Raw genomic sequence first — 16,283 nt, 5'->3', positions numbered from 1 at the left:
TTTTAGAGTAAGGGAGCAAGGAAATCTCCTGCATAGTGAATTCTTGCTTTGTGAATACACAGGCTCTGCTTCACATTACTGTCAGTGTGCATTCCTATATTGTCATTGCTTTTATATGGATCAACACCATCCTGGATACACTTCAGGCATTTCAACATGCACATAAAAAGCAGCTGGTGATATGCATTAGTTGAAGGTGTACTGATGTTTCATTTTAAATGCTTCCTCATATCCACCATCAATAAAATTCTGCTCCTCCCTAATGAAGTTTCTGTCCAAGGTCTCAGTACAGGGGCAAATTTCTGTTGAGAACTTTTCAGAAGCCGAAGTAAAGGCCTTCAGGTCTTTCTGAATTTTGTAATATTTAAATGATACATGTCATTTTTGTAAGGAGAAGGTATAATCTGTTACTTTCTGAGTGAAGAACTAGAAGATAACACTCAGTTGTCAATCCTACAAAAACTCACAAAGAGACTTAACTGGAAAGCATGTGAATTTTTCCACCAAAAGCACCTCTTACTAGATCATAAAATGCTTATGGCTGAGTCAGAATGACCTGCATAATATTTTATTTATTAATTTAGATGAATTAGATAGGCATTAACACACATTCATATTAATATTTTACACACACTTTGCATTACCAACACGTAGCAGTCAATAGTCATGGTAACAATTATGAGGTGGATCAAACAGTCTTACCTTGTACCTGCAAATTCAAAATGATTTCATCTGATCCCCAGTTGTTACTGGCCACACAGCTGTAGTATCCAGAGTCTTCTGCTTTCACAGTCCGGATGACAAAGCTCCCATTGCTGAAGATGCTCCTTCGCCCATCAATCATCACTAGACTGGGTGTCCCGTTACTACCTCACAGGAAACAAAGTGCATACATTAAAGAAGTTACAATCAAAATTACTCAGAATTGGATTTTTTTTGAAGCAACTAAAAATGGGAAGAAAGAAAAAGGTGGGGGGGGGAGTTGGTGCGTTCTCTTTAATGAGAGTAAAGGAATATTTTCTGTTGGGAAACACCTGCCATTTGCTTTAAAAATTCACATTATCTGGCCCAAATTTGAGTGAAAATGGAAATTCACTCCTTCCTTAACCACATGCTGTTTCACAGAAATGCCAAAATAAGAGTAAATCAGTTCCTGGCTGCAAAGTTCATCCTTTATAAAATAATAGCTATTTGTATCAATGCCCACAATGGTTTCACAGCACTGCAGTATCACTGCTTACAACGTGCCTGGATGAAAATTATTGTCCATGTGTGCCTCTTAGTGACTCTGTCAAACTGTGAAACCAAAGCTGAAAAGAGAATAATGAAAAATGAAATATGGGCAAGACATACTGACACACCTCAGCAGGGATCAGCGTATCGGGCATTTTGCTTTCTCAGAATAAAAGCCTCCTGTCTGCCTGAAGGTAAAACAAAAAAGACTCTAAGGTTTTACATTTTGAATGTTTCCTTTTATCCCTTCTTCATTATTCTTCTGCTTTTGACACCTTGTAATCACCACAGCCAATTAGTTCAAGGGATTTCTGGACTCCTCATCTACTGTGACCACGTTCAAGTGCCCACATCACAACCCTTGGGATTTTAAGGAAATGGGCTTTTATCAGAGCTATACATTTAGTTGCTGGTTACCTATCCTTCATCCATTTGACTGTTGGAGCTGGGTCCCCCACGGCTTTGCAAGGGAGAACAATGTCCTTCATCCAGGGAGTTGTCACTGTGCCGCTGAAGGTCAAAATCCTGGCAGGAGCTGGGGGAGAGAGAGGGCAAGAAAGACTGGAGTGAGGTGTCCATTCATACAGCCCTTAGAAGAGAAATACAGACACCCAGAATTAAAGGTGGAAAAGCAAACTAATCTGTTTCAAACGGTGCTTTCAGGAAACTAATTCATTTTAACTCATAATATTGTCTGTTTATTCAAGCACAAGTATCAGTTTCAGTATCTGGAGGGAAAGTAACTGAAAGAGAGATAAGGGACAGAATGGAATAGTCTTTGTAGAGAAAAAGAGCAAATTCAGTTATTTATCATCTTTACTGACTTTTATATATTTCATAGCAGAAATTACAGATGAAAATTATGTCCAATGGATGATTCTCTCCAAACTTTCAGGAAAAATTGTCCACAATAGACAGGTGTCTTACAGAAGTTAAATTGTTGATACATCACTGTTACAACAGTTTTGTTATTAAGCAAAGTAAACCTTCAGGTATGTACAGGTTAATACATTGCAGAGTCTACCTGAAGTCCACAAATATGAACAAACTCTTCAGTCAGTTTAATTTGTGTCAGCTCTCAGATCACCAAAATATATCAAGAAAAGTATCAGTCCTGTAGTTTTAGTTTATAATACAGAAGAACAACGATGTTCAGTTAAAGGTTTGTTTATTACTTAAGAATGATCCTTGATAGAAATAGATTTGCTCTTGGCCTCTAAATATACATTTTAAAGGCACATACTGACTACAGATAGACAAAATACTGTATTTTTAGGCTTGATCTACTTCAGCCATGCACACTGATCAGAATTTATACTTAATAATCCGTTTTGCACCAATTAGAAAAACATGAAAATGAGACCCAGCTTCAAATATAACTGGGATGGTTAATCTTGAAGAAAAAAAAATCATGCATAAAAGAACAGGCCTTGAAAAATTAAGCAAAATTACTCGAGTAGGCTGCAGTGGGACTTGAGATATTCATAAAAAGAAAAGATCTCATAGATTATATGATCAGTTTAGGCTGTATTGCCTGTGTTCTCTTCTTGCACTGTTGAAGATCAAGCTTCTAGAGAGATTTTTCTCTGGTCAGAATTTTGACTGAAAACAAAAGTAGCTGTTTAAAGATTTAGGTAACAGACAAAGTGGTAATGGGACAACATTATTTCCTGAAGAGCCAAGCATGGATATGTCCTGTCCTGGCTCAACAGCAGCTGAAGATACCTGTCTCCCTCCTTCCAGAAACTCTGATTATTAACCCTGGCAGGAAAGCGCTGCCCTGGAAAAGTTAAACACCAAAGTGACTCCTCAAAGACACTGTTCAGTCATTAAGCCTCATGAATCTGCCTGGTTTTCCACCAGGGCATTCCTAAGGCCACGTCCCCTAGGAAAGATTTACAGAGCCCTGGACTGCCACAAGCCACGGGCTCATTAACCAAAGGAACTCACACAGAAAAATGCTCAGTGCACCCAGAGACACACACAGTGAAATCCTGACTCTGCTCAAGCTGGTGTTAAAAGGCTCAACTGTCTTCAGTGGTGCCAGGTTTTTGTGGCAGGAGGTGCCTCATGGTGCTCACACCATCTTTAAAAGGCAGCAGGAGATGTTGTCAGCTCCGACTATCTACAAAACACATCTGGAACCTCTGGACTGCTTGAATTCCCGTTCCATGCAAAATTCCTCTGTAAAGTCAAGCCTGGAAACTCATTTAAAATTAACTATTAATCATTTCCTCCCTGGCCTTCCCACCTCCTCAGTGTTTCTTGAAATATCCAGCTGTTTCCAACTGCTGCCAGTTCCTGTGGGACAAAGCCTGTGGAATACAGGAATCCTGCTGAAGCCTTCAGCACCACTGTTGGCAAACTGTCTGTGTTATCCCTTTGTTTTTGATAGTTCTTTCAATGTGAATCCTTCCTTTAAGTCAAAGGTTGGACATTAGAAATTGAAAGTGCAACAATGATGTTGTAGCTCCTGGTTTTCAACATCCCCTGTCCCCTGTTTTACTGTGATGGGTGGAAATAACATAAAGCTCAAAGAAGAAGTGGTAAAATGACAGGTCATAACCCAGAAGTGCTGATTCCAAACACACAGTGCACTATTCCTGTGAAAGTATCCACAGGTTTCTACGGATTATCTTATTCCTTTCATGCACTGAGTGCTTTTATAAGAGATCATGATAATTTTCAAGTCCAATTTTCTTTATAGCTTGACTTCTAATAGTGTCCCGAGACTGCTAAAAGGTACACAAAGAAAACTAGAACCGAAATAAATGTCAAGTGAGATCCATCTAAAAGCAATAGGTTTGAAATTCCAACAGGCATTCATGAGGTAAAAATGCCTGGAATCTCACAGACCTCTCCCTTTTGAGCAAAGGGAGATTTAGGAAGCACGTGAGCAATTCAGCTGCAGAGTTTAAGGGTTTGCCTCTGTCGTCAAAGCCACCCACATGCCTACAGACTTCTCTCCAGTCCTAAATTTGATGGCATGGCACTGGAGTGGGGCTGTGTCTGTCCTTATTTTTTGCAAATTACCCAATCATTAGTTGAAGAGAAAGAGGTGCCTTCACAGAACAGTGCACTCCCTTATGCTAATGAGGTTTTCTGCAGGTTTGTTTGCTTAAATTACAAATCCTATAACCTACATTTACTGTCACAGAAATAGAAATGGGCAGGAATTCTTTGCAAGAGGCTGTAACACAGTTTTTTGTTTTTTTTTCTCCAGAGGACACAACTGCATTTTAAAGGCAAACTGAACAACAGCTATGACAGTTCACTACAGCTCAGATTATAACAAATAAATGATCCATCAGTGAATACTCTGGAACAGAACTTTCTTTTATTTACTTTCTCACAGAAGAGGGTGGTGAGGCCCTGGCACAGGTTGCCCAGAAAAGCTGTGGCTGCCCCATCCCTTGAAATGTTCAGGGCCAGGTTGGATGGGGCTGGGAGCAACCTGGGATAGTGGAAGGTTCTCCTCTCAGGGGGACTGGAATGAGATGATCTTTAAGGTCCCTTCCAACCTAAACCCTTCCATGGTTTTATGGTTGTGATATCCTGTGGATTCCAGTCTGAAGAAGCATTAAAGGAACAGACCACCGAGGTGTGCTACTATCATGTGAGCCCCACGTTTTTTAAAAACATTAAACAAACAAATCAACATAGACTAAGGGGGAAATCTGTTCAAAATTAATGCTCGAGTAGTCTAAAAGAACAGGGAAAACTCAACACTAAAGTCAGAGAGTTCTCCCCAGAGGATCAGATGGCCATGGGTCTAGATCTGTTATCATCATGTTGCCAGCAAATGTCATTCTCCATCAGTCATGGCCAGTAAATAAGAGGAACAAGGTGCATGCAAGGTTTTATGTCTTTTAAATATATTTGATAGGCTCAACCCACGTCTTTCAAGTCAACAATGAAGTGTAATTTGAGGGGCAGGGGCAGAGCTTTACTTCCAGACTGAACTTTCATTGCCGTGATTATTTTCTGTTTGTTGGGTTTTTTCTTTATTATTTCTGTCAGTTAATTACAGAGAATAACAATCTGTTCTGAGAAATGAAGGCACTAAAGAAAGAAAGAAATGTTAACTTGAATTAAGCTTTCATTTAAATTGGACTATCCATTTCACATCAAACCCCTATCTAGACATTCTCATTGTTCTCAAAGGAGTTCTTAAAGGGGTTATAATTAAGTTGACATAATTCAATTCAGAGTTAACTCTCATTAGCTGTCAGGATGGTATCATTACTTGGACAGTTACTGTGCAGTAAGAGAAGCAAAAAAAGAAGCAAACAACTTCAAAACAAAGGCCCACAGGATGTTTCAGCATCGGGAACTTGTGGCAAAATCAGGCTATAACTGCTTCTAGCCCCGTGATGTGCTGTTTGCTTCAGACAAACTGGGGGGTGAGAAAGGTCTTGGAGACTATTAGCTCTGCCCATCCTTCTTCACTGTGCATCCACTGCCCTTGTCACTGATCAGCACTTTCTCCCAGCTCTCTAAAAAGCCCTGTGATGCATTCATAAAGGAAATCTTGCACACGATACAATAATTTCTAACCCAGCTGCATCCAAAGTTCATAAAATTGCTATCTGCCAGTATTCCTAGTGCCCATCAAAGCCTCCACAAATGGATTATTCACCACTTTTTCAGTCCTAAGTGCATGTAAGAGGCTTTTCCTGAGCATTATCTAATGCAGACTTTATATTGGAGTACCACTGCAAGCTCTAAGGTTGACTGGATGCATTCTACTGTCCTTTGAAATAAAGTCTTGTTCAGACTGACCTGCCTATATTGAAGTAATTAATTATTTTTCTTTAAAGTCATGTTGTCTTTTCATAGAAGTTATTTTTAAGTTCACTTATTTGTCATCATGGATTATGTTACATAAGCTTCAGAGGAGCAGAATTAATTCTGGTAAGCTGGATCAGTTTAAGCACATGTGGGTCAAGTTGAAACTTCTCAGTTTTTTGGCAGAGAGCAGTTGCATCCCGCAATTCCTCACGAGCAGGGGTTAAGAATCTTGGCACCTGCACGGTCTGCACTGATCTGTGTTCATCTTTGAACACCTTCCTCTTTCTTTAAATGCACAGGGAATGGAAAGAGAGGAATTCTAGTGCATTTTGTGCAGGGGCCCCTGCGCACTGCTGGGTTTTCCTGCAGCCTCAGCCCATTAGTATTGCACCATTTTGATGGTTGACTGGTTTTAGTTTTATTCGAGCATCTATTTTTATGGATATTTTTATTTCCTTTTTTTTAAAAAATTTCATCACCACACATCCATTCCACACAGGTGACACCTGGACTAAAAAGAGGAGCACACTGAGACCTTTGCCCTTTTTCCCTAAGATGTTTATTCAAAATCTTCCTTCACTGATGTCCTTTACTACTCTTCATCCCTCTTCTAAGATCTCAACTTTGGTCATGCTGATGTTCACAGTGCAGTGTGCAGTTATCCTGCAAATAAGTCAACAGTGGAAAAGTTCCAGATTTTTCAGATCCTTCGGACTTTTCATGGCCTTTCAGACACTCTTCAAGTCATTCCACTAACACTGTGTAGCTACTAAGAGAAAGAATTGTCTGAAAGGCTGTTCAAAAAGTGCCACAAAGAAGGTGACTCTCCTTAATTGACAGAAAAAAACCCTACAAAAATCCCAGAGCCTTCTCTTCTCCAGGCTGAACAATCCCAATTCTCCCAGCTTTTCCTCACAGCGGAGCTGTTTCATCCCTCAGATCATCTTGGTGCCTGCTCTGGACTCTTTCCAACAGCTCCATGTCCTTTCTCCCCAGGGCTGGAGGCAGCTCTGCAGGTGGGGCCTCACCTGAGGGGGCAGAGGGGCAGAATCCCCCCCTCACTTGCTGCCCACAGTGCCTGGGATGCAGCCCAGGATAAAGCTCAGACAGTTAATCTACCACCATCAAACTGGTGATCTCCCACTCAGACCGGCAGGAATGCAAGATTTCCCATGGTGAGGTTGCTTGCTCTTCCATGCAGGAAGTGCCTTCATGTTGGTGGCACAAGGCTGAAGTTCTGCAAAGCTTTCCTCTCCTCATTATGCACCAGACACTTTCTTTAACATTTCTACATCATTAGACACACGAGGGAAGAATTAGCAGGCACGTAAAACTGCAAAGTCAATTAAATGCACCTAATTTTGCAACTTTTGGGGTCTGTGCATTACTGTGCTCATAATGGCACAGGCTGTGATGGTACCAAGTTGAGTGGGGAAAAGACATCAGTCTGAATACCTCATACAGAGAATAAATATGATGGGACTCTTCTCACTTTCCTGTCCATTTTCAAAGCTAAGGTACTATAATATTGCAGGCATCACTTCTCACAGAACAGGTAAGGCAGAATTCATAGGCCCCAGCACTACCTTTTAATAGAACAACTAGTACAGCTGGAATTAAATATGCAAGATTTGAGGCACATTATCCCTGCATCACATCTGAAATAGAAGCAGCAAACTTCAAAGCTAATGCAAGTAGAGAACAATTGCTCAGAGTTCAGATATGTTAATCAAACCATTTTATACAGAAGATGGTACTTGGGGAGTACACAAGAGATGTAACTAAGGAAAGGAATGATAAAGAAGTTACCTTGTACAGCAAGAAAAAGAAACGTGCTCAGAGGGGGAGAGATATCATGTGCAAACCCCCTGTACCCCACAAAATAAGATAAAATTGGCTCCAAAAAAAGCAACGCGCTGCCTTCTAAGGAAGGTAGGACGAGTTACCCCCCCCCCCCAGAGGAGCACGTCATCCTCTCTCTGCTGACTCCAGCAAAAGCTGGAGCAATTAGCTGAGAGTTGTCACTTTTGGAGAGAGAGAGAGAACTGAAGTTCTGCTGCTGACAAATCCCGCCCTCGGTGAGCGGTAGAGGCGCAGAGAGGCCACGCGCCAATTATCACGGTAATTAGCATCGCAAAGCCCCGCATGGCTCCGGGCAGGGCTGTCACTGTACCTTTGGCCAGCGGCTCCACCGTGATGATCTCGCTGCTGTTGCCTCTGCCCGCGGCGGTCACCGCCACCACCCAGACGCTGTACTGCCGATTCCGGCTCAGGTTGGGGATTCTGTAGGAAAATGAGTCGGGAGAGGCTTCAAACTCGCTGATTACCTGTGGTGGGAGAGACAAATGTTTCCAGACTAAAATAAACAGCGTTTGGACAATGCCTGCTAAGCTGAGCGCTACAAAAGGCTGTTACTTCAGGGTTCTCCTGAATATCAATGGCTCCAAACAGATGGCACACGGCGATAAACAGAGCAGGCACAATAACTTGTTGCAATCCATTTATATTCAGTGAATTTGGGCCTGTGTCTTGTTTACAGATTGCTTTTATTCAGATTTGGACTTTTATGTGCCTGTTTATTTTTACAGGGTTGGATAAACAATTGAAGGGAACACATTTGACTGAATTTTACCATCAATAGTTCTGACAAAGCAGAACTGCCGCTTCTGACTTGCCCCTACACAAAACTTTCCCAACAGAGGGTTCAGTCCTGCATCTGCTGTGAAATCTGGAGTTTACTAGTTGAGATATGCCTACTAGAAGCTTTGGTGTTCCTTATTCTAGGCTTTGGTGGCTTATTCCTTCAGCAGTGGGGCGAACCAAGAAATAAAAGCCGTGTTCTGTAACAGACTGTTCAAAATTCCCCCACATGTCTGGTTTTGTACAGTCACAGAATTACTTCCATTCAAAGGCTCCCAGCTGAAGGTCATCTCAGCCAGTTAGCTGCATTAGCAGGGAAGGACAAGCGCTGGAAGAAATGCCAGTTCAGTCTATTGTCACACTGTCACTCAAGTGCCTCGGCCGCGGGGCTGCGGCGAAGCGGAGCAGCTGCTCTGCAGTACCTGCTCGTCTACGAGAGGCTCTGCAGCCTCCTTGGAGCAACCTGTGCAAGGAAAAGTGTGGAGGAACATATAGATTCCTGCAGGGAATGTGGCTTTGTGCACCTCAGCACATCCCTCCACAGGAAGCTTGGTGGAGGAGAAGGCAAACCTCACCGCTGCTCAATACAGCCACTTTTATTTCTGATACGGGCTTTGTGATGCTGGTACATAAAAATAGAGGGGAAATGAAGCATTAGAATGAATAATACTCACTTCCCTGTGCAATGCTGAGCATGGTAACAGCTAACTATCACCAGGCTAAAAATAATTAGAACGTTAATGACGTAGAAAAGAAGATTTTATGAGGAATCAGCATTAAAAATAATGCATCACTGTAATCTAAACTTGGTTCAGACTGACAGAAAGTGTGCAAGGAATCTCTTTGATATACAAATAATCTGCTTGTGGTACAGGCCAATTCCATCTGATTAGCATTTCAAAAGGCACATTGACCTGAAAATATTGGAATGTGTAGTCCTTCAAAGTGAATTCCAAATAAACAGGGGATGTTTCTGAGGTATCATTAAACACCTCTCCAGTGTGAATTGGTAGAGCTTCAGCTACTGAATGGGTCACTGCACTTCTCTGTTCTTGAGCTGGCATCTCCTACAGCCAGGGGAAGAGGGGAGTTCATCTCATCTCATCTCACTTGGGAAATCTAGACTGAAGACATCTGTACCTGAGCCAGACCTCCTTCAGAGACCATGCAAAGGCTTCTACAAGAGCACATTCTGTTTATTCCATGGTTACTAACTTTTCTGGGAAGACTGGTTTTCTCCTGCTAAGTTGCCCAGGCTCAGCACAAGCCCAAATGGGGACCTTGCCTTATTTTCTAGCTCATCTCATTGCTCCTTTCCTTGTCAGAATGCCAAGTCAGCTTGTCCCATTTAACAGGCATTTGCCTGGGTTCCCACTTCTGATATGAAGAGGTCAGTGCAGCCAGACATTCCTATTATTATGTGAAATACTGCAGCAGGTTTTGAAAACCATCTGTCTTGACATTTATACAGGAATATTGGACAAATGCCCGTAGCTTGACAGGCTGGATCTTTGTGAGGTCATACATAAAAATTAATGTATTGATCATGGCACAGGAGGCTGAAATTTAATATTCATGAGGCAGCATTTCCTAGGGTTAATTTGAAAGTCAAGCAGGCCAGTCTGTCTCTGGCACTTGGGCTTCACTCATTAATGCAGTTATGTAGCACAGGTTACTTCACCTATGGATGCAGCATTTAGGAACAGCTAAACATGACAGAATTCCTCTTTGCTCACTTTCATTCCAGCAAACATCAGACCAGTTAAATTTACACTGTTTTCCCCATGATTCCTGTGGTTTATGAAAGGGACCTATGGCTTTCTTTGGAAGCCACTCCTAATACAGCCAAACTCCTGCTTGAAATGCCTCACTGCCCTGCTCCCCTCTGCCACGGCAAAATTGTCTCAAAACAGAGGAGCTCTCTCTCCCTGGAACTCCAAAGATGGAAGAATCACAGATTTAGCTTTTAAATGCCTTGTCTTTAATTCCTTTCTTTCACCCACAGAGAACCAGCATCAGTCACACATTTGCATCTCTAGCTATTCCAAACATAAAATCAATTATTCTCAGAATTAATTTATTAATTGAACCTGGTAAATGTAGCTTCACTAAATAAATGATTCTCATTTTCTTAAAACAAACTGCTATAGCAGAAGAGTTTAGTTTCTAACATCTTCTGTTTCCTCAGCTCACATTCCCTTTTAAACACTTGGGGATGCACCAGTGACAAAGAATCGATTTTCCTTTAAACTTTTGCCTGTCATTTCAATTAGACTAACATGCCAGAGACTTTGATTACACAAGGAGAAAAAAGGCAGCTTTGTCAGCAAAGGGAAGATTAAACAATTGAAATAAGAAATATTTGAAAGGAATGTCACCTTGTCACATACTGGTCTGTGCATGTGCCAGTATAAAACATGTGCTGCAGTTCTGTCTCAGGAGCAGTAACATGCTTGCTCAAGGGATTTTTTTCTTCCAACCACTATTTTTCTTCAGCTTATAGATGATGGGTTAATTTTTCTTCTGCCTTTAGCTCACTGTCCAGAAAGGACAGACAGAGATCAATCTCTAAAAAGCCAGCAAGGGCTGTGAAGAATGAAATGAAATGAAATCCAAGTCCTCTATCAGGATGCAGTCAATCTACTTCCCAAACCAGGCAACGGCAAGATATGCTGAGGAACAGCCACTGCAGGGAACATCAATTTCCTCTGATGCAACTTCAGCTCTACTGGAGTGCATTCCTTCACACACTTTGAAGCAGGATGCCATCTTCTGGCATTTCTGACTCCTTTAAAGCACAATTAAATAGGAAATGTGCATAGACTCTGATGCCTCTGGCTTTTATTTTTGATTGTTCCTTTTATTTGTTGCTTTGTTTGTTGTGGTTTTTTTTTAACCCAGCCTTAGATAAAGGTTGCTTTAGAAAAAATTAAGAAACCATTTCTAACAGTTTTCCAAGTAATCTCTGTTTCCCAAACAGAGAGTTAAGACATATATATAAAACCTAGAGTAGCAAGTGCGTTTTCACTGTGAATTTAGGTAGAAAATATGGCCATTGCATCATGTAAAGGACCCTGAGAGTTCACCCAAGTCTATGTTTCTTCTTTAAACCACGTTCAACTGTATGTGCTCCATTTCAAAAAGATGTTTTTCCAACCTGATTTTGAAGACGTACAATAAAAAGAGATTTTGCAACTCCCTAGGCTGCACAACCTATCCCGTTGCTTAATCTTATGGTTAGAAATCTTTTCTTGTAATCTAGCTCGAGTTTCCTGCTGCACTTTAAGCCCATAGCTTCTTTTCCAGGCTCTTAGGAACATGGGGAATAGATTATTACCTTGATCTTTGCACCAGCTTTTAATCTACATGAAGTTTTATCATTCCTTTCCCCACCAGTACCCTTATCTTTTTACAACTAAATAACCCTGATGCTTTCAACATTATCCAGAAATCACATTTTCTCCAGTAGTTCCTCCAAGAATATCTGCTGTTATCCTTCAGACTGTCAAACGATGGTCCATAGCTTTCTCAAACACAGTTTCCAAACCTGTATTCAACAATTCCAGGGTTTCTCATTTGGCTTTTCACAACAGGACCATAAAGGCAGCTGATGTTCATCTTGGGATGCACAATAACCTCAAAACCCTCTTCTGAAGAACCAAGCCAATTGCTCTCTACCCAGTACTTCTGTAGCTAATTATTCATACTACCCATTTTCTTGCTAAATTTTATCTCACTTTTTGCAGACCAATTTCCCAGTTCATCAAGATCTGTCTGAATTCTAGTTGTGTCTCCTGTGTACATGCAACCCCTCTCAGCCTTATATCTCCTGCAAATTTAATAGGCAGCCTCTCTATTTCATTATCCAGGTCACTAATGGAACCACTGCACAAAAGTGGACTCAGGAGAGATACTTATGTCTCTCCCTCCTGTCCACAACAACAAACCACTGGTTTTGCAGGCTCCCACAGAGCAGCAATCAGTTTTATATCTGGCCTGAGTTGAATCAGTGAAATGCTGTTTGCATAGCTGGGTTTCTCTCAACAAACATCAATCCTCTGGGCTTATCTCCACTGCTACATGGGAGACAGCCAGGCAGTATGTTGAGCACTCCATCCCAATGCTCCACACTGCTTTTAAACTTGGTCTCCAGCTCGGTTTTGTACTGCTTTAAATAGCTCTTTTCAAAACAAATCTGCTTTAGCAATGTGCACTGACACTGGTCGCCATCACATCCTCTTGGGGCCTGGTGCTGCTCCTTGGCCCTTGTTCAATCAGTAGTGCAGATGAGGCCTATAATAAGCACTGAGTCTCATCAGTAATTAAAGTAAGTTTTTAGTTCTGTGTGGTCAAAACACAAAGATCTCCATCTTTTTGAACACCGTCACAGAACTGTCTACCCCGCTCCACCTCAGGCCTTTCCTGTTCCTGGAAATCCCAGAATCCCAGAAACATCACGGCTGGAAGAGACCTTCAAGATCATCTACCCCAAGTGTCACCCCAGCACCACCATAATCACCCCTAAAACACAACCCCGAGTGCTACATCCAGGTGCCTCTGGAACACTTCCAGAGACAGTGACTCCACCACCTCCCTGGGCAACTTATTCCAAGGCCTGACCACCCTTGCAGTGAATTTTTTTTTCTAATCTCCCCTGGTGCAACTTGAGGTTCTTTCCTCTCCTCCTTTCCCTTGGGACATGGCAGCAGAGCCCGACCCCCCCTCCCTGCCCCCTCCTGTCAGGGAGTTGCAGAGAGCAATGAGGTCCCCCCTGAGCCTCCTCTTCTCCAGATAAATGCCCCCAGCTCCCTCAGCTGCTCCTCACAGGACATGTTTTCCAGACCCTTCCCCAGATCCATTCCCTCCTCTGGACTCACTCCAGCACCTCAGTGTCCTTTTGGAAGTGAGGGGCCCAGATCTGAACACAGTGCTTGAGGTGTGGAGCACTGCCATGTTTTATTTTAAAAACGATGTTTTAGAGTCTCCTGGACTCACAAGTTGCCCAGTAATGTGGGATATAACCAGTTGTTTCTACCTGGAAGCAAACTGGGGTAATACAAAATCAATACATTTCTCTATTTATAGAGAATGAACTTCAACTTCTGCATCCCTGAACAGAGTAGACAGACCACTGATTTGCCCTCTCAGTGAACTCCCTGAAGATGTGAAACTCTGCCTGAGGTCGTGAGTTGTACTTTTCTTGAGGACTGCTGGCTTTTGCCTTGCTTCCCTTCACACATGAACAGGCTGTCAGAGCTGCAAATAACCACCAATCCTGGACCACAGTCTCCAGTAAGACTCTTGGCTGCCACTTTGGTCACACAAAGGTTTCTGTTCAGGCTCCTGTCTTGAAACATGGCATCTTCTTCCCTGTGAGGGTGGTGAAGCCTTGGCACAGGTTGCCCAGAGAGGTTGTGGATGCCCCATCTTTGGATGTGTTTAAGGCCAGGCTGGACTGAGCTTTGAGGAACTTGGGCTAGTGGAAGGTGTCCCTGCCCATGGCAGGGGGTTGGAACTGGATGATCTTTAAGGTCCCTTCCAACCCAAACTATTCTGTGATTCTAGGGTCTGATTTTCAGTCAGCACTATTGAAGGCAACTGCTGGAAGCAGAAGCTGTGCACAAAGCAGAATGCAGCTGCCACATAACATTTTATCTTTTTTTTTATTTCCTTAAATATGGAACTGAAATGTTAGAAAGGGTAAGATGGAAATTTTGGAAACGACAGAGGGAACTCCCTGCCTTCCCATTGGCAGGGAAATCTTGCAAACCCATTTCCAGGAATTACACCTGGAAGACAACCCACTGCCTAGAGTTCCACGTGGTCAAGGAGTCTGTTGTGTGGAAGACACCAAGATACACCCCCTGCCAGACCCTTTGGAGAAACACACAGAGAGTCCATCAGCCTCCTGAAGATGGTGAAGGGTCTAGAAAATGCCTTGTAAGGAGCAGCTGAAGGAGCTGGGGGTGTTTATTCTGGAGAAGAGGAGGCTCGGGGGGACTTCATTGCTCTCTCCAACTTCCCGACAGGAAGGTGCAGGGAGGGGGGTCGGGCTCTTCTGACACATTTCAAGTGAAAGGACAAGAGGAAATGGCCTGAAGTTTTGCCAGGGAGGTTCAGATGAGATATTAGAATTTTTTTTTTCACTGCAAGAGGGGTCAGAGTCGGAAAGGGCTGCCCAGGGAGGTGGTGGAGTCCCCACCCCCAGAGGTGTCCAAGGAGTGACTGGACGTGGCACTCAGTGCTCTGGGCTGGGGGACAAGGTGGGCATTGGGCACAGGGTGGACTCAATGATCTTGTAGGTCTTTTCCAACCTGAATAATTCTATGATTCTGTGACTGTCTCAGGGACGTATCCTGTGATCAGGGAAGCAACATGTGGTGCCACAGGAAGGTCAGAAGACCACCTTCTGCACTCACAGGGGTTCTGCTGCCTCCTTTGCTGGCCCCAAGAAATCACCAGGTTTGCTCAGAGCATTTCAGCCCCTTCACAAACTGTGTGACACTGTCTGGTCCCCAGTGCTCTATCCCTGCATGATGCAGAAGGGAATGGGATGAATTGAAACCCACTGGAATCCACTGGAACTGACACCAAGGACTCCCTGCCAGACTGTATTGATACACCTGCATGTGGGAGTTGGGAGTGAGACAAGGAGGGAGGTTTATGAAAAAATCAATATCGAATTTGTTTTTCAGTAGGGCTTTACAAGGAGACCTTTTAAAAATTGTATAGAAACAGCACATCATCAGAGTCAATTTATACTCTGTCACATCTCTCCTGAGGTCTGCTCCCTGACAGAAACAAGATAGGCAAAAAATGTAAAGTTGACAAAGCAATTAAAATAATGAATGTGCTATGTTTGGGAGCTGGCACCAAAGCCGTGAAATAACTACGAAAAAAGCTAAAAATAGTACATGTGGTATATTAAAAAAGACACATTTTAAGTACCATCCAAAATAAGGTATTAAAATAACCCCCAAATTATACACTATTTCTATGCTAAATAAAGAACAAGAATTAATAAGCATAAATATCTTCATGCTGTAAAAAGTACTATATAGATAGAGTGATAAATACTGCTTGTAATATAAAAATCAATGAACATATATTTTAAATTCAACCTTACAGGTTCTGCTGACTCTAAATAAGCTTCTGTTCAACAGTAACTTTATCTACTTGGCCAACTTCTGTCATCTTCTTCTCCCCTTTTTCAGAGACTTTCAGCATCCTTTCAATCACTGAAGCTTCCACAGTATGCAAACAACAAATCATTTGTGGTTTATAATTTCTTTAACTCTATTTTCCATGCCTTTTATTCAAGTCTTTAATCTGGAGAGGAACTGAGGGTCAGGAAATGCGATGCAAACCAAAAGTTTGAATTTGGACAGATCTCGTGCAAAATCAAGACAAAACTTGTGTCTGCCTGAAGGAATTGTGTGGAAAATACCTGGATGCTGGGAATTTATGCCAGCTAATCTTTAAAGATTTAGTTAAATATAACTGTATATACTTCCACGTCTAGTTTAAGTTGCATGTCATCAGGTTTGAGATGACCACACACTTTCTCTGAGTAAACAAAGAGGAGGGAAGCTTTTGGAAGGAGATTCATCCAGCTTCTC

At 42.3% G+C, this 16,283-nt stretch overlaps 1 protein-coding gene across 2 annotated transcripts in view; it reads right to left on the bottom strand.

The window, feature by feature from the left end:
• Window positions 1-16,283, bottom strand: part of DSCAM (DS cell adhesion molecule) — a 442,671-nt gene that overhangs the window by 50,923 nt on the left and 375,465 nt on the right. The window contains exons 21-23 of one of the 2 annotated variants that reach the window (XM_027689234.1): window positions 8,198-8,351; window positions 1,651-1,768; window positions 703-866 (exon numbers count right to left, since the gene is read on the bottom strand). In XM_027689234.1, the coding sequence (XP_027545035.1) occupies window positions 703-866; window positions 1,651-1,768; window positions 8,198-8,351 (436 nt within the window). Of the gene's footprint in view, window positions 1-702; window positions 871-1,650; window positions 1,769-8,197; window positions 8,352-16,283 lie in introns of those variants that run through there. The other variant, XM_027689235.1, reaches the window with a different exon arrangement.

This window comes from Neopelma chrysocephalum, unplaced genomic scaffold (assembly GCF_003984885.1).
Source record: "Neopelma chrysocephalum unplaced genomic scaffold, ASM398488v2 Primary Assembly neopelma1_76, whole genome shotgun sequence".
NCBI lineage: Eukaryota > Metazoa > Chordata > Aves > Passeriformes > Pipridae > Neopelma > Neopelma chrysocephalum.
This window is presented reverse-complemented; position numbering and strand designations above follow the sequence as displayed.